The sequence below is a fragment of the Myotis brandtii genome, unplaced genomic scaffold (assembly GCF_000412655.1).
Source record: "Myotis brandtii unplaced genomic scaffold, ASM41265v1 scaffold90, whole genome shotgun sequence".
Classification (NCBI taxonomy): domain Eukaryota; kingdom Metazoa; phylum Chordata; class Mammalia; order Chiroptera; family Vespertilionidae; genus Myotis; species Myotis brandtii.
In genome coordinates, this window is record NW_005371694.1 from 50,873 (window position 1) to 75,422 (window position 24,550).

Genomic DNA, 24,550 nt, shown 5'->3' on the forward strand with positions numbered 1-24,550 from the left:
GGGAGTTCGAACAGAAGACCAGGAGTTTGATCACTCGCTATGACATGCACTGACCACCAGGGGCCGGTGCGGAACACGGCAGGCGACCAGTGGCAGCGGTGGGGCACTGAGGAAGTGAGGAGAGGGGAAGGCAGGGAGCCCAGCCAGGCCTAGGGACCCTACCTGTGCAGGAATTTCTTGTACTGGGCCTCTAGTTTAAGAGATATTAGAGCCACCGAATGATATTTTAGGGGAGGAAGAAAATACAATTTTTTCCTCTACCCTGCTATGTTTTCTGGCTGAGGCCCTGCAAATTAGACTGACAAAAGTCAGGTTAACAAGAGTAAAACAGAGTTTTACTATTATTATTTACTACTAACATGTGCCTGGGTGCATACACAGAGGAGAACTCAGTGATGAGTCACTCTAAAGGGTGGTTAATGGCATCCTAACAAAGAACAATACATTTGTAGAAACAGGACAAAACAAAGGAAATGGATTTCAGAATGGTAAATAAAGTTTGTTTTAATAAGGTTTGTGATGTAAATTCCTCCAGTGCTTAGCTGAATAAGAGTCTTGAATATTTAAGTGTGTGTGTGTGTGTTTGTATGTATACCATCAAACTTTATATATACTTAATATATATACATATAAATGTATACCATCAAACTTCATATATATGATACATGATCAACCTGAAATATTACCTACCAGTTAAAAGTGAAAATTTTATGACTAAAATATATATCTATCATACATTATCTATTAATATAAAATTCCATAAAAGTAAGTCAAAAGTTATTGTCTTTGGTTAGTTTAGATTGATCTAAATGACTATAATATTGAACACATATGTCATCTTTCTTGTGCCAATTAATACTTATGTTATAAACTAGAGGCCCGGTGCACAAAATTTGTGCACTTTTGGGGGGAGGAATCCTCAGCCCAGCCTGTGCCCTCTCCCAGTCCGGGAGCCCTAGGGGGATGTCCGACTGCCATAGAGGCAGGAGAGGCTCCTGCCTCCACGGCTGCGCTTGCCAGTTGTGAGCCTGGCTCAGGGCTTCTGGCTGAGCGGCGCTCCCCCTGTGGGAGTGCACTGACCACCAGAGGGCAGCTCCTGCATTGAGCGTCTGCCCCCTAGTGGTCAGGGCACATCATAGCGACAGGTCCACCATTTGGTCGATTTGCATATTAGCCTTTTATTATATAGGAATCTATAATAATAAAAGTGTAATATGCTAATTAGACCAGACGTTCTTTCGGATGACCTTCCAGACAAAGCCGGGGCTGCAAGGGAAGTCCGGGTCCCAGGTGCCAGAGAGAAGCCAGTGCCGGCAGGGGAAGGAAGACCTACTCTTGCACCAGCTTCCCTCTGGCAACTGGGACCCGGGCTTTGCTTAGGCTGCTGGCAGGCACCCAGGACCCGGCCGTCTCCCCTGTGGCTGCCGGCAGGTGCCTGGGACCTGGCTTTGCTCCAGCCCGCCTTGGTCCAGAAGGACAGAAGGATGTCTGGAATGACTTCCGGTAAGTCTAATTAGCATATTAACCTTTTATTAGTATAGATAGGGCCTTCACCGTCCATATCAAACTTTAAAGGAAACAGCAGACACCATATAATTAAGTGCACAGTAGATTCACAAAACCTGCAATTGCAAAACACTGGGAAGAACAAATATCCCAACAATAGGGAAGTGAATGAGCAAAGTGTGATACATGATCAACCTGAAATATTCCCTACCAGTTCAAAGTAAAAATTTTATGACTAAGAAAATTTATAAAACATTTATGATGCTCTTAAGAGAAAGGCAAAATATTTTTTAAAATATATTTTATTGATTTTTTACAGAGAGGAAGGGAGAGGGATAGAGAGCTAGAAACATCGATGAGAGAGAAACATCGATCAGCCACCTCCTGCACACTCCCCACTGGGGATGTGCCCGCAACCAAGTTACATGCCCTTGACTGGAATCGAACCTGGGACCCTTCAGTCCGCAGGCCGATGCTTTATCCGCTGAGCCAAACCGGTTAGGGCGCAAAATATTTTTTTTTAAAGTGATTACAACTATAAACAACTATCTTTTAGAGCTAAAAGATAATAAATGATTTGGCTACCCCAGCAGCCAGGCACCTCATTAAAGGGGTGCCCATTATGCAGATGGTCACTTTCTGTTCTGGCCTAGCCTTGAAGTACTTGAATCCATCTGTTTCTCACTTCTGATTATTACCTTCAGCTCACCAACCATTAACTGTGTTATTTCTGTTTCTGGCTTTTACTTGCACTCTTTATCTCTCTTACACTTGACTCATGACCCATGCTTCGGAGATACCAACAACCTTGATTTCCAAGGCTTCAACCTATCCTTTGAGAAGACTTTGTACACCTGTTCTATCCCACCTAAATGCATCAACTCTTACAGGAAGAGTCTTCAAAATATATACAATTGAAACCTAAGTGTGCTCGGGTCCTATAAGAATGGGTAATAGTTTTTCCTTCTTTCCAAACTTTCCTTGTTCCAGCACCATTGCAGTAAACAGTTAAAGACTTTGTAACAATAACCTTGTCTCATGTCGGCCAAGAGTGGCATCTAGTGGTGATTTCATAGAACTACATTTTTTAGCCTAAAATAAAAAGGCTTATTATTTCACTGGAAGTTTGTGTTTATAACACAGTAGAACAGTATATGTATACCAGGAAGCAAAATCCACTTTATCGAATTAGCTAATCCATAAATTATACAGGCTCTATAGATGTGTCATTTTACACCTGGGGCTCATAATTCATTCTCCATAGGATTCTAGGTTTATTTTAATTTCCTAAAACTGGATTTACTATGGAAAGTAATTCTTAGACTGTGAGTATTTGCACCAACTGCTAGGTTTTGATGCCTTTGGACATGTGGGATGTCTTACACATTTTCATCACTGTAGTAGTTTCCTTGGGATGTCTTAGCAAAGTCTCAGACTAAGTGGCTTAAACAACAGAAATGTATTACCTCACTGTTTTAAGGATAGAAGTCCAAGATCATGGTGTTGGCAGGGTTGGTTCTTTCTGAGGAATGTGAGGAAGAATCTGTTCCATGACTCTCTTCTAGCTTCGGGTGGTTTTCTGGCAATCTTTGGTGTTCCTTGACTTGTACACACATCACTTCACTCTCCACCTTCATCTTCATGTGGCATTCTCCCTAGATGCCAATCTGTCTTCAAATTTCGCCTTTTTGTAAGGACATCAGTCATACCCTAATGACCTCATCTTATAACAACTGCAATGGCCCTAGCTGGTTTGGCTCAGTAGATAGAGCGTCGGCCTGCAGACTGAAGGGTCCCGGGTTCGATTTCGGTCAAGGGCGCATGCCCGGGTTGTGGGCTCAATCCCAGTAGGAGGCGTGCAGGAGGCAGCCAATCAATGATTCTCTCTCATCATTGATATTTCTTTCTTTTTCCCTTGCCTTTTCTCTCTGAAATCAATAAAAATATATTTTAAAAAACAACAAAAAAAAACATTGCTATGAGAAATGTCTAAAATTAAAAAAAAGAAAAGAAATAAAACCTTTATGTTTTAAGCCACCACAATCTTGGGGTCATTTGTTACTGAAGCATAAATTAACTTAAGCTGACTATCACAATAAATACCTAACTTAAGCTAAATATGTGGGTTTTTTCATTCATTCATTAGCTATTTGTTGAAAATTTTCTATGTGATAGGCATAGTACTATATGTTGGACACTGTAACGGTTAATTTTATGTCAAATTAGCTAGGCCACGGCACCCAGAGATTTGTTCAAACACCAGATTAGCTGTCTCTGTGAGGCATTTTTCAGATGAGATTAACATTTAAATCAGTAGACTTTAAAGCAAATTGCCCTCCATAAAGGGGTGGGCCTGATCCAATTAGTTGAAGGCCTTCAAAGACAAATCCCTGAGGTCCCTCCCTCCCCAGGAAGAGGGAATTCTACCTGCAGATCCCCTTCTGACTCAAGCTGCAGCATCAACTCTTTCTTGGGGCTCCAGCCTGCAGGGTTGTTCTGCAGATTTTGAACGTGCCAACCCCCACAAATTGCATGACCCAATTCCTTAATATAAATCACTATATATGTGCACATCCTATTGATCCTGTTTCAGAAACCTAATTGATACAATGATCAGTGAACAAACTAGCATTGATCTCATAGAGCCTACAGTCTAAGGAAGGATACAGACGAATAAACGAAAAAATTAGTGTTTTGTAGTATATGCTGGAAAGTACTCCATTTAATAGGAGCACATAGGAGGAGTGCTTAACCCTGACTTGGAGAATCATAAAAGCTTTCTGTAGACAATAAAGTCTAACTTGGGAACTGAAGGTGGCAGATGGAATAGGAGTTAGCTAAGTGCAGGGCCAAGATGGTGGGGACCAGGGATTAGATTGAGTACAGAACATGTATTCTCATGTTTGGGGGATTTTGTTGCCCCAAAGGGAGAGAAAATTGGTGCTTGGCAGGTGAAATAAACCTTAGCTATTATAATGTTTTGAGACCATGCAAACAAAGCTCAACTCTGTGTGACAAAATTTTATTCCTTAATATTTAATGGGGGAACTGGGGAGATGATTAGAACAAATGCCTCAACTGTCTCTTTTGGGGGGGAGGCACTTATGAAAAAGACCTTAAGAAACATTGGTATAGAGAGACCAATTTGGGTAGAGGAATGATCGCCTGTGGAGCTGTGGAAATGAGAGAGAACATACAATATTTGAAATATTGGAATGGCTGAGGCAGAGAGTTGGGAAGGAGCAGAGTCAGGGAGAGTAGTGAGAGGAGGCTGTTCTAGCCACAAATTTTAAAGAAAAGTCAATGTGAAAATGCATTTCCTCTCACTCATCTAAATAGTGTAAGTAAAATTGTGTCAAAATTATCTACTGCAGACTGTGCTGACTTTTTAATATATGAATCTGTATTCTGTGTTTATAGTCACTGAATGAATTACTAAGTTTTAAACATTTTTTCGAGATGGCAAAGGACAATTGTTAAACTATCTTTTTCTATCCATCATTCTGGGACTTCTTAGTTTTGTAATTATAGCCTCTAGAATAGCATCACGTGCGTGTGGGTACTTAATCATAATGCTCTTCTGGAAGGCACATTAACCTCTGGAGAATTTGCATGTGATTTACCTCACTGGAGTTTCAAAGATTAAAAATATGAGAGTGAAAAGGTATTTTTCTTGGCTCCATTATTGGGAATAGAATGAGAACAATGGTCTATTTAATAACCATTATCATTATCTTCCCCACAGATTGAAATAAAATTACTTTAATATTCTATTAGGATAATCTTTGCAAATATGCTGCCAATCATTTTTTTATTTTCAGCAGCTTGTTAACAATGAACTCAAAGCTAATTCAATGCTTTTGAGAGATAGTATAAACTTAATTCTAGAATCTAAAGAGCTAAAAAATTGTATGCTGTACTATAATTTTAACTTTGAATATTTTTCTTTTTTTAAGGGGCCTCTGGTGAGTTATTCTCTGGTGTGTGTTTTTTAACTTTGAATATTTTTCTATGACATCCCTAGCCTGCTCAATGTTAAATAGAACTAATTTGATGTCTAATATAATTTTTTTCTTATTTTTGTATTGATTTGAGAGAGAAAGAAACATTGATGTGAGAGAGAAACATTGATCAGTTGCCTCCCTCACACACCCGGACTGGGGATGGAATGTGAATCCTGGGTATGTAGCCTGACCGGGAATTGAACCCACCACCTTTTGTTGCTCAGGACGACATTCCAACCAACTGAGCCACACAGCCAGCATTCTAATATAATTTTTTAAAGAAGCAGCATTCTTATAATTTCTTTAAAAGGTCGTGTAACGAAAAAGACAGTACACGGAAATAGTTCTGAGTATGTGTTCTGGAATCAGCCTGCCTGGCTTCAAACCCTGAGTTGCATCTGTTTCGGTTTAAATGTCATTAGCTTTTAGAAACGAGGGCAGATGTGTACAGTTATGTGATCTTATCCTCTCTGTACCTCACTTTCCTCACGTGTAAATTACGGATACTAACAGAACCATTACATGTTGTTGTTGTGACTTTTACATGAGGTAATTATGTAAAAACACTTAGAACAGTGCCTGGTACATACACAGTCAATTACATTAGTTGCTATTATTATTTTGTGATTAAGTAGCTTTAAAACCATTTGTTGAGTGCTTCCTCTGTGTCATAGGAGAAACTTACTTGTGAAACTGTTAATACATCTTACCTAAAATGAACCTCAGACTCAAGGTATTTTTTAAAACTGACTTTATTATTATTATTATTCTCTTTAGTACATTTCAGGTCTTTAAGTTGTTTTATTTTTTAGGAAAGGATGGTACTTTGGCTCTTATGTGAGATTATAGACATCTAACATGTGTAAGAAAAAGCACTCCTTAGGACAGTAGGTGGGAGATGATTTCCTCTTCAGAATTTTTTTGTTGGGGTCTAGCATTTATATTTATGGTATTATTTTTTCTAGGTTGACAATTGGGTAAAGAGTTACCCATGAATTTCTGGCATTTTAAATTTTTGATTAAAGAAATTGAAACACTTTTTTAATATTTATACCTTTCAGAAAATGTCTTTGAAATTTAAAAATGCAAAACGAATTGAAGGCCTTGATAGTAATGTGTGGTGAGTACCTTAGAATCAACAATAACACTTTGGTGAGTTTTTTTTTTCCTACCGTTTTTCTATCCCTACTTGGGAATGTTTAGCCTTGTCTCAATAAACAAAGGAATAAATCAACTTATTTTAATTCATCCATTAAATGGAAATGGAAGGAAGTTAATGATGCATACACATGTGCCAAGCACTGTGCCAGGCACTAGAAATAGGCAGAGAAAAGACAAATTTGGTTGCTGCCCTCATGGAACTTACCATCTAATCCATGAACTTTTCTTATTAGCTCCAGTCTTTAGCAGTTAATAGGAGAACCTAGCAGGGCTGGTATGATTGAGAAAAATATCTATATGATCAAAGTATGTGTATCATGGAATTGAGATTTGTAAGAAATGTTAAGTTTATTTGTTCAGCTATCTTTTTATTAAATGAAGTCATTTTGTAGATGATAAAATTTTTGTTGAGAACTCGTTTTTTAAAAATCTAAAGCAGGTCTTATTTTTAAGTTATATAATAAGATTATGAGGTATAAAAAGTTAGCTCTTAATTATAGTGCTTATTAATATTAGCATTTTTATTTTACTTTATTTTTTTTCTTTATTGATTAATGTATTTCATATGTGTCCTTATCCCTCCATTGCCCCCCACACACACTCATGCCCTCACCCCCCTGGTGTCTGTGTCCATTGGTTAGGCCTATATGCATGCATACAAGTCCTTTGGTTGATCTCTGATATTAGTATTTTTTATCTTAGGATTGAATTTACCGAGTTGGCTGCAGACCCCTCTGTTGTGAATCTTGGCCAAGGCCTTCCAGATATACCCCCTCCTCTATATGTGAAGGAAGAATTATCAAAGATTGCAGCAATTGATAGCCTGAATCAATATACACGGGGCTTTGTAAGTATAGGAGGACCGAGTGGGGTGTGTGCTTGTAATTTATATTGTATTGTGTATGGACAGACTTCTCTCACTTCTATATAATTGGCTTTCCGGGACCAACTGTCCCAACCTGATAACCAAGGAACCCCTCCCTTTCCCTTGTCTGCTAGGATGAGCTGTCCCCTACTTCCAGCTGTGGAGGGGCTGTCCCCTTCCTTCCTTTGCTGCTGTTGGAGCGTGGTCCTGTGGCAACAAGGGAGGGAGAGTATTGTTGAGACATGTGTTTCTTTCCCATTACCACCTATGCAGCCTCAGCACTGGCCTCTTAATTATCTTCTATTTCCAACTACTTTCTTTCTTCTACTCTACCTCAGCCCAACCCCCATCCTTCTGTGTTCACTAGTGAATGCCCAGGATATCCAGAGATTTCCTAGAAAAACATACAAAATATCAGCTACCACAACCTATTAAGTGAATTGAGCAAGGTTGTAAGACACAAGGCCAATATACAGAAATCCATTATATTTATATACATGAAAAATCAATAGTTGGAAATTAAAATTTCTTACAGACCATTTACAATAGCATCCAAAACCATGAAATATTTAGAATTGAATTTTTAAAATGTAAAATCTGTACACTGAAATCAATAATACACACCTGAAAGAAATTAATACCTAAATAAATGGAGTGATATATGATGTTCATGAATTAAAAGACTAAATATTGCTCTGGCTGGGTGGCCCAAGTGGTTGGAGCATTGTCCCATATACCAAAAGGTTATATGTTCAATCCAAGAGGCAACCAATTGCTTTTTCTCTCACACATTGATGTGTTGTTTCTCTCTCTCTCTCTCTCTCTCTCTCTCCCCTCCCTCCCTTCCTTTCTCACTAAAACCAATAAACATCCTTGGGTGACAATTTTTTTAAAAAAAGACTAAATATTGTCAAAATGATAATTTAACCTAAATTGATTCAGAGCAGAGTTTGTCAAGCTATGGCCTGTGTCTGAATCTGTTGCACTCCTGACTTTTTAAATAAAGTTTATTAGAACATAGCCATTCCCATTTATTTAGGTATTTCCCAGTTTTTGTAGACATATATGAGTGCATATGTGTGCGTGTTTTTATCTTGGTATAAGCACTGAGGATGGTGTTGCACTGACACCAGGCTGAGGACATCAGTCACCTCAGGGGAAGGGAAGGAAGTGATAATGAGGAGAAATAATAATTTTTCTTTACATAACTTTGCCTAGTTTAATTATTATATGAAGCATGAATTATTTTTGTAATTAAAAATGTTAAAAAACACAGACCCTTATCGTCCTAAGAAAAGAATGATAATTGCTTTCAAATCATGCTTTGCAAGAATTAGTTAGACATGGTATTTAAAGGAAATTTTGGGTTTCTGAGAGTGGTAACAAACTTCTCTTACTCTTTCCACAATTCACGTCTATTTTTTAGCTTGAATTTATGCTGTCTTTTTCTCTCATTATTGTTTTTTAGTTTACTGATTATGTTCTATTACCTCTTCTATTATTAATTATACCCAGTTTCTCTAATATGATAATATCTCCTAATTTCAAAATATGAAAAATGTGCTATAGCTTTGTTTTTATTGATTTTAACACAGTGAGGGTCTGGGGCATACTAGTCAATATTCTGAAAAGAATAAAAAGGTGGCAAATAAATGCAACTTTGACCAAAAAAAATGACTCCTTTTCTTCATATGAACCGGGGTGGACAACTTACAAGGAACCTAAGGCCCTTTTACCTCACAAGCCTGGGGTGTACCCATCCAGCCTCCCTCTCCTGCATCCTGACCCAGTCCATCCCTCCGGAGCCCAGGTGCTTTCCAAGCAAAGGCATGTTACCTGCACTTGGACACTCTCGCAAGTGACAGAAAACCAGGTGGTTCCCCTAAAGCAAAAAGAGGAAGTACTGCTGGATAGAAAAAATAAATATTGACTTTGATACCTAAGAAGACAAAAGGGGGAACAGGACGGGGAAGAAAGAGAAGGAAAGAAGGGAACAGAACATGGAAGAGAAGATTGAGGAGGAGCTAAGAAGTCAGGCCTCCCCATGTCTTAGACTCGGTACATTTACAGTCCCCTCAGTGCTCATGTTCAAGTTGTTCTCCTAGGTAACTACTGCTCTCTTGGCTCTCAATGTGAATAATGTTCCACTTCTTCCTCACATGTGTTGCCAACACTAATGTGCATTTTTTTTTTTGGTGAATTTCTTTTCTCTCGTCTTAGTCCATTGGTTGGAATAGCCTGTTCTACTGTAACTTGGAAGAACAGAATCAAGGGATGAGATATATAGTTAATGCCGGTTCCTGGCTGATTTTAACTAGGAAAAATATCCAACTCTATCCCATATGATTACTGTCAAAAATAGTCATTAAATGTGATCTAATTACTATCAAAATGTCAAAAATATATTTGATGTTGAAGTCAATTTTTAATCAAAGCAAATAACTTTAAATTCTGTGTTCTAAAATCAATAATTTAATAGGAAGTTTTTAATCATTAGCAAGTCTTCCTGGCCATTCATGTAGGAACCCTCTGGTCATAGGGGAAAAAAAAATTTTAATTAACTGCCAATTAAAAAATATTCTTTGGATAATTATAAAAACCCAGGTTTTTTTAAGTTTCAATTTTAGAGCCAAATTACTTCAAAGAAGTAGTTCCCATAATCAAGGTTTTTTTCTTCTTTTTTTTTCAACAGGGTCATCCACCACTTGTGAAAGCTCTGTCCTGCTTATATGAAAAGTTGTATCAAAAGCAGATCGATCCAAATAAAGAAATCCTTGTGACAGTAGGAGCATATGGCTCTCTCTTTAGTGCCATTCAAGGATTAATTGATGAGGGGGATGAAGTAAGTATTAGTTAACATTACCATATTACCCAATTCATCATTGTTATTTGTCCTGCCTTTGAATCTTTTACTTGTTTTATGCTATTTTTTATTTTTTTTATTTTTGAAGTATAATGCATATGCAGTAAAGTTCACAAATCTTAAATGTACAGCTCAATAAATTTTTACATATGTTTATGTGTATCTCCATAACCACAAACCAGAAGAAGATATAATACATTCCCAGCACCCTTTTGCCCCTTCCTAGTCTATATTCTCCCAGAAATACCCACTCTTCTGTCCTCTATCACCTGCTCTTTAACTGGATATAATACCATCATATAGTATATACTCTTGAATCTGGCTTCTTTCATTTTGCCTGTGAGATTCATCCATTTTGTTGCATGTACTTTATTCTCATTTTTAAAGCTTATTTAGATAAAGGCAGGTGGAAGAGGCCAGAAATGATGGGGAAAATTAATCTTAGTTTGCACTGCTAAAATAACCTTTCCTCTGAACTTAATCAGCAAGTATTTGGTCCTGTCCTTTTGCGCCCAGTATTGTTGGCAGCATGGCGTGAGGAATGTGTAACAGGACGGTTGAGTCTCTCTGCTGTTTAGTCCTGTGGTGTAAGACCCACTTTGTCACCGAGCTCAGTCAGCTCTACCCCTACGTCCCCATTATCATTCCAATACCCCTGCTTCAGGACTGCCTGACCTCTTTCATTTATTCAAAAATTGCTGAGGATCTCCTCTATGCTAAGCTCTGTGGGAGGGAAGATTCAAGGCAGGCAGTCTATGCATGGAAGGCACTCTGTCTAATAAAGGAGAGAGACGTGTAAACAGATGAAGAGGAATGCGGTGTGATCATCAGCATGAGGATGTCTGGGTTATGGTGGGGACAAAGGGAAGAAGTAGGTCTGGAAAGCTCCAGAGAGGGGTTGCTTAGGCTGGGTCTGAAGAATAAATGCTCACCATGACCTATATTGCTAATTCCTTTGTTTGAACCCTGCTAGCACTTTATCTGTACCTTTTTCATTAAAAAAAATACCACTATCACTCTGAGTTATATTGTTTTATACCTCAAATCCAAGGCAATAAGCTAAAGGGAACATGTAAAGGAAGTACAGTCAAACTTTGATATAAAAATATCCTTTAATCCTATAAAATATTTGCATTTTTTCTTTATACGTTGATGTAGTTAATCCTTTGCTGCCACCGCCTTCTCTGCTACTCTGTTGGAGTATGCCAAGGCCCAGCCCTTGGCCTTCTCTTCTCTAGTCTTTCTTCCCTGATCACTTTATCTAATATTTTGAAACCAGACATGTCACTTTGTATGATGTTGACCTATTTTATTGTCTTTATTAACATTGATTACTATCCAAAATTATTTCATTTACTTTCTTGTTGTCTTGTTTATTATAAGAGTCTCAGAGGACTGAGTTCCAGAACTGGTTTACTACTGTACTACCATCACCTAAAATAGTGAACGCCCATCCCAGCTGGTGTGGCTCAGTGGATTGAGCATCATCCCATGCACACATGCCCAGGTTGCACACTCAGTCCCCAGTAGGGGCATGTTTCTATCTCTCTCTCTCCCTCTCCCTTCCTCTCTCTCTCTAAAAAAAAAAAAAAAATCATTAAAACATTTTAAAAAATAGTGAGTGCTCAATAAATATTCTTTAAGAGGGAGGGGAATAGTCCCATTGTAAACATGAAGCAATCACAGTGAAGAGTGTCAAGTACATTGGTTCAGTTCTACCTTCCTGCCTCCTTTTCTAAGCTCTCCCTATGTTTCTCACCAGGGTTACAAAGATAGGTCGTCTTAGTCCCAAAGAATTTTACAGACTAATTGAAAACTTGTCCCTGGTTCATTTCTTTGTCCTCTGCATACCTAACACCTAACATAGCACATTGTATAGTAGGTACAATGACTAGGACAAACTAAGGGCCTTCAGGATGTAAGGGTCTCTTTTATTCCAGAGAGAAAGGCCTTAAACAGGAATCATCAGAAATACAAACAGTAAAAAGTGTGAATTTAGAACAATAATTAGGAACCATTTACCCAACAAAACGTTAAACAAGACAGCTTACGATTAACTTGTGAAATTATAAACTGCTCTTGCCCTATTTTTCAAAAACAGTTGCTATATATGGAAAGATGTTTACACCCTTTACTCTAGCAATCATCTGAATTTATTCAACGGACTATTTAAAGATAGAGAAACCACACATACTTACAAATGGACATAACATTTTATTTATACAAGCAAACAATAAGAAAACTACTCTAGAATTCAACAGGCTCTCAAATAGCCATTAAAACAATAAATATTTAAACTATAATTATATGAAATTTTTGTGAAATATTGCTAGGTGTAAAAAAGAACATTTGAATGTATATAATTATGTGTTCAAACTCTCCTTATAGAAAAGCAAAGGGTCAGGATGCTAGATTCAGGCTGGCAGATTGTGGGAGGGACGCTGGCTGGGCTGGCTGGATTGGCCCACTGACCTGGAAGCCAGCCCATGAGTGATGGAGAGAGAGCATACAGGGGCAAAGGGACCAGGAGTATACATACCAGGGACTAGGAAAAAAGACGGAATCCAGACATGTCACCTGGCAGGGGAAATGTGGTATCAGACAATAACAATAGCATCCCAGCTGGTCTCCCTGCATCCACTCTTTGTTTCTGGATGCTTTTGAGGAAAGGGAAAATCTTTACTTTCAAGATAATACTTAGAAATTAGTACTGCACCACGGAGAGCATTGCAGTGTTCTCTTTCTTTATAGTCTGGCTTCTGCCACCATCTGACGTTTTATTTCCTACCTTGGAATTTAAATGAACTCTTAATGTTTTTGGCTGGACATCCCTTTGAGAATGTGATGAGCGCTATGGCCCTTTTCCCCTAAAAATCTACTTATGCTCATATAAAACTGCATGCAATTCCCAGGTCCCCACTGCAAACCTTTCTATTGATCTCCCTAAGAGGTCAACGACTCCAGTGAAGGCTCCTGATGAGTTTATCCACAGAGTCTCTTCTATTCTGATGTTAGCTACATGCTGCCTCTCAGTTTGTAGTATAGTGCCTCACACATAGCGGTTACACGGTATTTGTTAAATGAGTCCATGATTGATATGATGTGTTCCTATTTGGGTGTATTTCAGGTCATAATAATCGTGCCTTTCTATGACTGCTATGAGCCCATGGTGAAAATGGCTGGAGCAACACCTGTTTATATTTCTTTAAGATCTGTAAGTTCACCAATACCATTCACATGCTTTAAGAAGTTTGAAAATACCAATATCTTTGTCACCAATAACGCTTCTACTTTGATTACATTTGGGGATTTACTATATTATCTCTACTCTGACTGAAGTTAACAACGAGCTTTCGGGGGAACTTTTATTAATTTATCATGTGTTTGCCGTGTGTTTCTGTTGTGTTAGCATCCACATTGTATGTAATATTATCTTTTGTGGTCATTGGTCTCCCCCACTGATGGAGCACAACCAGATTAGAGACCGTTTCTGACTCACTTTTCTAGCACTGCTCCCCAGTGACTAGCAGTGCAGGGCAATGCTGGGTGCTCAATAAATGCTTGTTGAATTCTTTATCTTTATGAATATCACATAGTACCATTGTCTTTTTAAAAATATTTTAAAAATAAGTAATATACTAAGGTGAATCACAGAATCTTCTGCTAGTCTTATAGTATGAGCCATGTTAACCATAGCTGTCTCTGGCTCCTTTGAAGGAATATGGGCACTGTAACAGCTGTTAATGTTGACAGGGTCCATTTTTCTGTTTAACAGGTGTGAGCATGAGACTCAAGTCCTCTTGGGCTCTTAAGGCAGAACGAAAGCTCAGTTATTTCTGTTTATTTATCTTTTTTGGTTAGTCATTTATTCAGTTACATTTGCCACTCCTTTCTCTGAATTTTTTTCTTTATTGGGTTATTTATTTGTAAGACAGCAAACATGAATTAATTGAATTAAATCACATCTTCATTCTTCATGCTTAGAAACCTATGGATGGGAAAAAATGGTCTAGCTCTGACTGGACATTGGATCCCAAAGAACTGGCAAGTAAATTTAACTCCAAAACCAAAGCTATTATACTAAATACTCCACATAACCCCATTGGCAAAGTAAGTGAGTCTTTGATCTCTTTATACAGTCTTCTGATCCATCGTTTTCTCACACGGTGAAGAATAATTGCTCTGCTCTTGTTTCCTTTAATATGCATAGGTGTACACCAAAGAAGAACTCCAGCTAATTGCTGACCTTTGCATCAAACATGACACACTCTGCATCAGTGATGAGGTTTATGAATGGCTTGTATATTCTGGAAATAAGCATTTAAAAATAGGTACTGATCATTATATAGAGTTACAAACCTAAATGTGTTCGGGCATGTGTGCAACAACCGATTGGGAAGGATCCCAGAACAGCTTTAACACAATCTTTGTAGTGAGTGTCGTATGAGTACTTACACATGAGATTTGAATAAATGGTGCTTGAGTGAGTTAATGAGCAGATTGAAGGACAGACAGTGCATACTTAAGGGGAGAGATTTGGGATCACACTATAACACTACAAAACCAGAGAAGCAGTACTGCCTATATCCGTGGCTTTTTATCAAAAAATCCAGCTCTAACTGGGTACATAAGACACAGGAGCTAACTTGTTCCTGAACTGGACGTTCTCTGCCGAGCAAGTCGCCAGGTCAACGGGCAGAAATTACAGGGACAGTGAGCTAGTGCTGCTTGGCCCTTGCCTAGGACTTTGCCACTGTGACTGGGCCATCTCACGAAGGCCATGGTGTCTTCGGGGGTAACCCAAATTTATATGAACTCTTTGCACTTGCCCTTCCTATGCCTGAAAACACTTTTCCCTCCAAGGTACACAGAGTTCAGTCTTTCACCTCCCTCGGGTCTCTATTCAGGTGTCAAGTTTTAGGGCCACAGTTACACCTCTCCTTCCAACATTTGCTTTTGTCCTTTTTCTGTTCTGTTTTGATTTTTCCTCCATAGCAAATACCAGATCTATATATTTTACTTCTACCAGAAGGAAGGGATTTTTGTTTGTTTGTTTGGGTGTCTGAATCCTCAGTTCCCAGTAGAGGGTTTTGCACATGGTATACGATCCGAAATTAATTGTTGAATAAATGAATAGGAGGTATGAAAAGGTTAAGGGAAGTATAACTAAAATCACTATGGCAGCCGAAACCGGTTTGGCTCAGTGGATAGAGCGTTGGCCTGCAGACTGGAAGGTCCCGGGTTCGATTCCGGTCAAGGGCATGTACCTTGGTTGCGGGCACATCCACAGTGGGAGATGTGTAGGAGGCAGCTGATCGATGTTTCTCTCTCATCGATGTTTCTAACTCTCTATCTCTCTCCCTTCCTCTCTGTAAAAAGTCAATAAAATATATTTTTTTTAAAAATCACTATGGCAGAAACCAATAATAAAAAAAGTGCACTTATATATAAATATATATTTCCAGCATCATAATAATCTTTATGGTGCATTACAAACTGCTGTAGAGATAGAGGGGAAAGCAAATGTTTGTAAAGCTCAACAAAGGAGTGGGCAAAAGATGAAAGTAGGAAGAAAATCCCTATCAGATAAACTTACAGTACTGTGGCAAAAAGGCATGAAAGATCAAGATAAACTTAAGAAAGATCAGTGGTTTATAAGAGTGTGTTATAGTGACTGGCAGATATGACGGTGGGAAAGTAGAGTGATTCTGAAGGATTTTGTATATGAAAATAGAGTAAACTGTTGAGGAGTGTAAAAATAAAACAGTCTTTCAAAATGAGAGACAATAAGCATTTACTGAGATCAATAAGAATAGCTATTCTGGAATCATTAATTCAGGTGAAAGCCCCAATATGCTCTACTAGGAGACAAAGGCAATGGGCATTTATGAGGAAGGTAAAGGGAATACTGACATCAATAGAAGAAAGGCATTTCTGTTGGTACACATAGCTTGTTAATTTTAAACAATGATTTTAATTTTCACTAGTCATTAGTCCAGTGGTCTTAATAACTAATTCCTCATTATCTTTGAAAACAGTTCTTTGGAAAACAAGGTTGCTTAAGCCCAGTCCGAAGGTTATTTTGTCCTGTTTTTACCATTTCAAAAATTTGAGGCATAAGACATGCAAGGCAGTTCCTCTGACATGGCAACTATGGCTGCATTTTAAAGTGGCTCCATTTATATGTATTATTGTTTATAGGTCAGTGGTTCTGAAACTTACTTTAGTGGTAGAGCACCTTGAAGCCACAATGTTTGCATCATGAAATAGTGATATATTGCATTCCACCCTGAAACTAGAAGCAATTTCCCTGACAGAAATTAAATAATTAAAATTCAATATAAAAATCATTCAATAAAAATTCTCTGCATATTTTGCATAACAAAGAGCTATTGAAATAAACACATTTGAGGTTTTCTGATATTGCCATTAATATTCATTTAGTAAATGCTCCTTTGTTTCACTATTGGTAGCACTCACTATCAGATAAGTGCTAGGATTTATCGTAAGTGCTTAATACAATCTTGTTGAGGAAAACTTAGTTGATTTTTTAAGTTCTAAACATTAATTTGATCACCAGAGAGAGTACCAGTGAGCACACTTTGAGAACTGCAAAAGCTGTGGCAAGGCAGGGGAATTGATTACATGATTGGATTTGTTTTAAAAAAGGTAAGAACCAGCTGCAGATGAGGATTGTCAGTCAGTCAGATGCCCTGGTAGTGGAGATGATAAATGCATACTGTTTAGAAGGGGAAACTCCAGGGCACAGAGTATATCATTAAAATGTGGGAAGGGAACAAGCAAGAATGATTCTGAGATCTCCAGCCTGGACCACTCAGCAGTGATGAGGCCCTTCACCAGAGATGGAGATGGAGACGGGGGAGCAAATCTGTGGGGAAGAGCTGAGCCAAGGAAATTCCTGCTACTCATGCTTTAGTCTTGCTGAGTTTTAGTGTCTATGAGACACAAATGTCTGAAGACAAGTGAAATTATAGGCCTGCTGATCAGGATCAAATTAGGAGGTAGAGTGTTAAACAGAAAAAGCCAGAAGCAAACTGTGATTCTGTGTCAAAATTGCATCAAAGTTCACTTTCACCTGTCTTGTTGCTAACCTCAGTTTTGGGCCATTTGAACTATTCCGGCCAATATGGACAATTAACTTTTGGGTAGATATTTTTAGATTAATTTTTATTAAATTGATATTTAATTATTTTATTTTAAATGATTTTAAGTTTATTTGATTGATTTAAAATAAATATTTATTTAAAATAATTCTGTTTAAGTAATTAAATTATTTTGTTAAAGTTACTAAGTTTTGTTTAGATTAAACAGAGAGGGAGAGGTATCTACCTAATGAATAAATATAATTTAATATTCATCCTAAACCATGTTCATGCCTATGTGAGAATGACTCAAAGCTTTAGAGTTTTAGTTAACTCCATTTAGCAATATTTTCTCAAAGATTACTTTAAATAATCTTGAAATTATTTTTAAACCTGTGTTATATTTAAACCTTATGTTATATTAGAAGCCCCTCATGGTAACAGTGTAACTAATATTATTTGCTAGAGATAACAAGACATATTTTTAACTCAGATTTTTCAGTTGTTATAACAGCCCATAAAGTTAAACTATGGAAAAAATGAATTCACTATTTCATTATTTAGAGAGTAATTCGGTTGCATGAAAACTTATTCTAGCAAATACAGTGGCCTTTGTTACATGAAAGATACAAAATGGCTATTCCATCAATTTTCAGAGTGCAATAGTAGCTCTTTAATAGGTGTACTGGTTAATAATGGCGGATTTTGTAATCAAAGAAAACACGATAATTTCAAGAGAAACATCAAAAGTGCATTATTCAAAGTAATGTCAATCACTAGCTACACATTTCCCCCATCTTTCAGGTAATTTGTGGATACTGTTCCAATAGAACTTTTCTTGTTTTGAGGCAAACCATTCAGAGACCCAGTTTTCTACTTCTTTGTAGTTTTTGAAGTGCTGCTCAGAAAGTGCATGTGCCATCAATTGGAACAAGTGGTAATCTGAAGAAGCAAGGTCTGGTGAATATAGCGGGTGGTGGGTTAATTCCCAGGCAGATCTTTTAACGTGTCTTTAACTGGTTTTGAAGTGTGTGATGGTGCGTCATCTTGAAGCAAAATTACTTTGCCGTGTCTTCCTGGCACATTCTAATCGTTTCACGATCAAACCATGGTTCAAATTGATTATTTGTTGTCAGTAGCGATCAGTATTAACGGTTTCACCTGGTTTTAGGAGCTCATATTACACCACACCTTCCTGATCCCACCAAACGCAGAGCATTGTCTTCTCTCCGAAGTGATTTGGCCTTGCAGTCGATGTTGGTGGTTGACCTGGAGCAACCCATGATTTTGTGCATTTGGGATTCTCAAAATAAATCCACTTTTCATCGCCAGTCACAATTCAATGCAAAAAAGACTTTCGTGCTTTTGAAGCAACATTTTACTGATGACTTTTCAGTTTTCCATTTGTCTTTCGTTCAGTTGATGTGGCACCCATTTTCCTTCCTTTAAAATCTTTCCCATTGCTTGTAAACGATCGGAAATTGTTGAGCAACGTTTAATCTTTCTGCAAGTTGTTTTTGAGTTTGACATGCATCTTCATCCAATAATGCTTGTAATTGTTGGTCTTCAAACTTTTTCGGTTGACCTGGACGTTCTTTGTCTTTCACATCGAAATCATCACTTTTAAAGCGTTTAAACCAGCGTTCACAAGTATCTTGAGATGGAGCATGTTCACCATAAGCTTCCTGAAGTACTTAGCAGCACTTTTCTTCAAAATAAAGTAATGAATTATAACTTCCTGCAAATGCTCTTTTTTTGGCACGAAATTTGACATTTTTAAGCGTAAAAATATCGATGATGTTAAGGCCTTCAGCAAATTTGACATATGAAGTTTTGAAGTTTGCTGTCAATACAACAAAACAGCATACATATCAAATCGCATATATATCAACATATGTGTAACTCCATCTAGTGAAAAAAAAATCCGCATTATTAACCGGTACACCATAACTCAATAAGGCTCTGTAGCCACAGATCATGAATTAGCATCATCTTCATGGCACAGAGGCTGTAACCCTGGTGTGGTGCTTTTCATCGTGCCTCTAATCTTTATCTGACTTCTATTGAAGCCCAAGTTGCCTGTGAGTAACTGTTATAGTTGCTGTGGCTGGTTTAAGGATCATGGGTCCTGAATGAGAAGTGCAAAGACCAGTTGCCTTTCAGATATAACTGCAAGCTAAACTTGCTGATACTGGATATAGTTTTTTTGTTGTTTTTTGTTTGTTTGTTTGTTTTTACTGTTTTTTTTCTTTTTATTTAATTGTTTAAAGTATTACACATAGTAGTACATATATCTCCTTTTTCCCCCCCCCATTGACCTTCCCCCAGCCTCCCCTACCCCGGTCGCATGCCCTCATCCCATCCTGGATATAGTTTTTTAAATCATCAGGTCTGCAAAGATTTATTTTTTATTTTTTTCCTCTGGTTACTATAGTCACACTCGGTGCTGTGGTCATCTGTTTACATTAACTTCTGTGGCTCCCCAAATCTCTGAGATTGAGAGGAGATGAACATCTAGATGTTTTAAATTATTTAGGGCCCCTTTTATTGAAATAGTGGAATTTGTTCTTATTGGATCAGATTCTTGATTCAAATGATATCTCCAGGTTTCAGTAAAAAAGATGTTTCAGTCAACAAAAGAAACCTCTCTTATAGAAGAGATAGAATAATACACTGATATTTGTATACTAACCTGTTAAGATTTGGGAAATTAGCATAAAATTATTTGTAAGCTATTTATCTGATCAGTTTACATCCACTTTTGTATGGCTAAAATAGCCATCAACAAATTAGCTCTCTTTTGGAATACTAAATTAGATTTGATGGTGTGTATGAAACCTACATTTGACAGGAGTACTCTTTAATTTCTGTCATATGTAACTTACAGTGAAAACATATTAGGATTGTGTTTGTTTCTCTGGATAACTTTCATTTTCAAAGATTTTATCTAAATATTGTTACTAATAGGCCTTTCTGATTTTGGATATATATTATCACATAAGGAGAGTGGTACTCTGCATTATGCTTAGTTTAGATTTGCTTTGGTCACATAGGAAGTGGCACGGGTGTCACAGTGTCCTTTTATTTTTTTTTTAATATATTTTATTGATTTTTTACAGAGAGGAAGGGAGAGAGATAGAGAGTTAGAAACATCGATGAGAGAGAAACATCGATCAGCTGCCTCCTGCACATCTCCCACTGGGGATGTGCCCGCAACCCAGGTACATGCCCTTGACCGGAATCGAACCTGGGACCTTTCAGTCCACAGGCCGACGCTCTATCCACTGAGCCAAACCGGTTTCGGCCACAGTGTCCTTTTAAATACTTGGAAGTCTAGAACTGTCTCAGAACTTGAAGGGCTATAATTATTTATGTACAATATTAGGATATTCCTTCTTCGAATGGACCCTTTGAATATTCATTTATCTTTTCGTTTTTGTTATACTCCACAAGGAATACAATTATACTTTTCTGATTTATGCTGTTTTCCTACCTTTACAAATACTGGCAGGTGTTTCATGATAGACTGAAACTATGTATACATTCGTTTTGGAAATTTGTTTAGCTACTTTACACTTTAGTAAGCTGTGAGAAGATTACTTTAAGAAAACAGCTTAGCCCTAGCTGGTTTGGCTCAGTGAATAGAGTGTCAGCCTGTGGACCAAAGAGTCCCTGGTTCAATTCCAGTCAAGGGCACATGCCCCCTTTGTGGGCTCAGTCCCCGGTACAGAGCGTGCAGGAGGCAGCCGATCAATGATTCTCTCTCATCATTGATGTTCCCATCTCTCATTTCTCTGAAATCAATTAAAAAAAATATTTTTTAAAAAAAGAAGAAAGAAAACAGCTTACCCCTCTCCCCAGAAATGGGTATTTATTTTCCTGTTGTGTGTACCAACACTCTTAGAACAATACAAGAGCATCTATTGTGCCTCTAAAAAAAATGTGAAGAACGTCACAACTAAATTATTGAATTCGAAAAGCAGTGTTGTAGGTAGCATTCTCAGAAGATTAACAGAGAAATAATGTACCACTGTCCAGCAAAATTCAAAGACTCTCCATTTTTATACCTCCAGGACTTTATTTTCTGCATTCCCTTTGCCCAAAATTTACCTTCCTTTCCGCTTCCCTGCCTGGCAAACATTTCCTAAGTCTCAGCTCAAGCATTACTGGCTACAGAGAGGCACCCTAACGCCTTCTATCCTTGTACAATACTCCATGCCTGTCGCTATTACAGTGTCACACTGTATTACAAGTGTTGTCTTACTCATCTCCTGCCCCCACTAGACATTAACCCTGAAGATAAGAACTGTATCTTTCTTGTCTTTGTTTCCTCTAGACCTAGCTTAGTCCCTGGCGCCTGATCCGCCTGATCGCTGCTAATAAATGTTTAACAAGTGGATGAATAAATGAATGAATGATTTTATTAAAGATATCAATCAACTTGAAACGTTTAACAGTCATTTCTCAGTATCTGTGGCATCTGTATTTGTGAACTTACCTACTCACTAAAATATATTTGTAACCCCCAAGTCATTACACTGCTTCTTTCTCAGACCTGTGCAGAGGGGTCACCTGGTATGCATGTTCCCAGTGGAGGTCAACAAGGCAACACTTTGCCTTCTTGTTGCAGCTCTTACTATTAGCAAGCATCCTTTTAATAGTGATTTTGCTGTTTAAAGTGGCCCCTAAGTCTGGGGCTGAAGTGCTATCTAATGTTTCTACTAGTAAGTGCAGGAAGACTCCATTGTGAATTGTGGAGAAAGTACTTGTATTAGATAAGCTCCATTCAGGCACAAGTTCTAGTGCTGTTGGCCATGGGGGTATTACAGGGGGGGTATCTAAAAGTATGGAGCTTCTTTTAGGGTGAAAAAAGTTCTAAAATTGATTGTGGTGATGGTTGCACAGCTCTGTGGGTATACTCAAAACATTGAATTGGATACTTTAAATGAGTGAATTATGGTGTGGGATTGCTATCTCAATAAAGCTGTTAGCAAAACGCATATACGTACACACGCATGCACGCACAGGCATACAGATTGCTGGGCCCCACCTCCAGAGTTTCTGATTCTGCAGGCCTGTGATGCAGACCAAGAACTTGCCTTTCTTACAAGTTCCCCGGTATTGATATTGCTGGTGTAGGGACCACATTTTTAGAATTGTTGCCCTAAGGATTCTGTAGATATAGATTCAGAAAATGGCCAGTGTGACTCAGTGGTTAAGCATCAGCCTATGAACCAGGAGATCATGGTTTTATTCCTGGTCATGGCACATGCTTGGGTTGTGAGCTCGATCCCCAGTAGGGGGCCTGCAGGAGGCAGCCAATCAATGATTCTCTCTCATCATTGATGTTTCTAACTCTCTCCCTTCCTCTCTGAAATCAATAAAAATATAAAAAAAAAATAAAAATAAAAAAAAAGATGCCAGCACTGGTTTGGCTCAGTGGATAGAGTGTTGGCCTGCGGACTGAGGGGTCCCGGGTTCGATTCCGGTCAAGGGCATGTGCCTTGGTTGTGCGCACATCCCCAGTAGGACATGTGCAGGAGGCAGCTGATCGATGTTTCTCTCTCATCGATGTTTCTAGCTCTCTGTCCCTCTCCCTTCCTCTCTGTAAAAAATCAATAAAATGTATTTAAAAGAAAATGAGCAGAAGAGAGGTGAGCTAAACAATAGCCAGGAGTACAACCAAAATGGGCTATGGAATGATTATATTCAAAACACAGCTACTATTAACACTGGGTGCTGGGTGCCACAGCGTGTATGAGCAATATACCAAACCAGCCCAGACCACTGCCTACTGGCCCTTCTGCCACTCCTGCCCCTGGCAATAATTTTGCTACTTTAAATGATTCAATCTATTACATATTATTTTGCTGTGATATTATAATGTTTTCAAGCATTGTAACATTTTCAACTGTGCTTGAGTTAAAGTTACATTGTCTTTTAAAAAGCCGATTGAGAGCCTATAACTATACTGACTATACTATGATACATTTATATTTTTAGATTATACCAAATATAGATCGATTGGAAAGCAATTATTTAACTTTTTTTTTTCTGTTCAGCCACTTTTCCGGGTATGTGGGAGAGAACAATAACCATAGGAAGTGCTGGAAAGACTTTCAGTGTAACTGGCTGGAAGGTAAGATGAGGAATTTAATTGCTTAACAATAGGCATGTACTTTATATCTTGTAGATTTTTTGTGTGTTTTAAATGCACATTTTTATACTTACCGATTATTTGCTTATAATTTATTCATTCAGCTTTCATATTGGCCTTTGTGTTCTTTGGTTCCTAATCATTTCTTTATAAGTAAGAAAACATAGGTAATTTTTTATTTTATAAGTAACCGACTAATGACACATTTTTCTTTGCAAAGAATGTTCAGATTACTGCCTATTCAAATAAAAGGAGAACAAATATTAATAGCAATATTTTGGCACTTACATTATGTCCTGGATTCTTAGTGCTTACATGTACATATTCCTTTCATTCTCATAACCATGTTATGAGGTAGATATAATCTATTATCTCCATTTTGAAGACAATAAAACTAAAAGTACAGAGAAGTTAAGGGACTTGCCTAAGGTTGCACTGCTAATAATTTCAAGCCAGGGCTTGCAAGCTAGCTTCCAAATGTATGCACTTAGCCACTGCACTCTGAAGCACAACAATTTATCCAGTTGAAACTTGATTATCTTCAAACCTCACTTCTCCTAAACATGACTAAGAAGCCAGGGACTAGATACGGACGTGGTGAGGGGAAGGGAAGTATACAGGACAACACGAGTGATCCTTGTGATGATGGAAATGTTCTATGTTTTGACTATATCAATGGCAGTATCCTGATTTGCAAGATGTCACCATTGGGTGAAACTAGGTCAAGATTAGAAGGAATCTATGTTATTTCTTACAACCGCATATTAATCTACAATTATCTCAAAATTAAAAGTTTAATTAAAACCAAAAAAAAAAAGATGCCTGCAGAACCAAATAATGGAAGAATCCCTTAGGCCCTCATTCATAGTTACTTTAATCTATATGTAGTTC

General features: G+C 37.9%; 1 protein-coding gene across 1 annotated transcript in view; it reads left to right on the forward strand.

Moving 5' to 3' along the window:
• Positions 1-24,550, forward strand: part of CCBL2 (cysteine conjugate-beta lyase 2) — a 68,129-nt gene that overhangs the window by 27,767 nt on the left and 15,812 nt on the right. Inside the window, exons 3-9 of the mRNA XM_005885312.2 lie at positions 6,572-6,630; positions 7,374-7,518; positions 10,229-10,378; positions 13,527-13,613; positions 14,384-14,509; positions 14,610-14,730; positions 23,565-23,641. Of these exons, the coding sequence (XP_005885374.1) occupies positions 6,572-6,630; positions 7,374-7,518; positions 10,229-10,378; positions 13,527-13,613; positions 14,384-14,509; positions 14,610-14,730; positions 23,565-23,641 (765 nt within the window). The remainder of the gene's footprint in view (positions 1-6,571; positions 6,631-7,373; positions 7,519-10,228; positions 10,379-13,526; positions 13,614-14,383; positions 14,510-14,609; positions 14,731-23,564; positions 23,642-24,550) is intronic.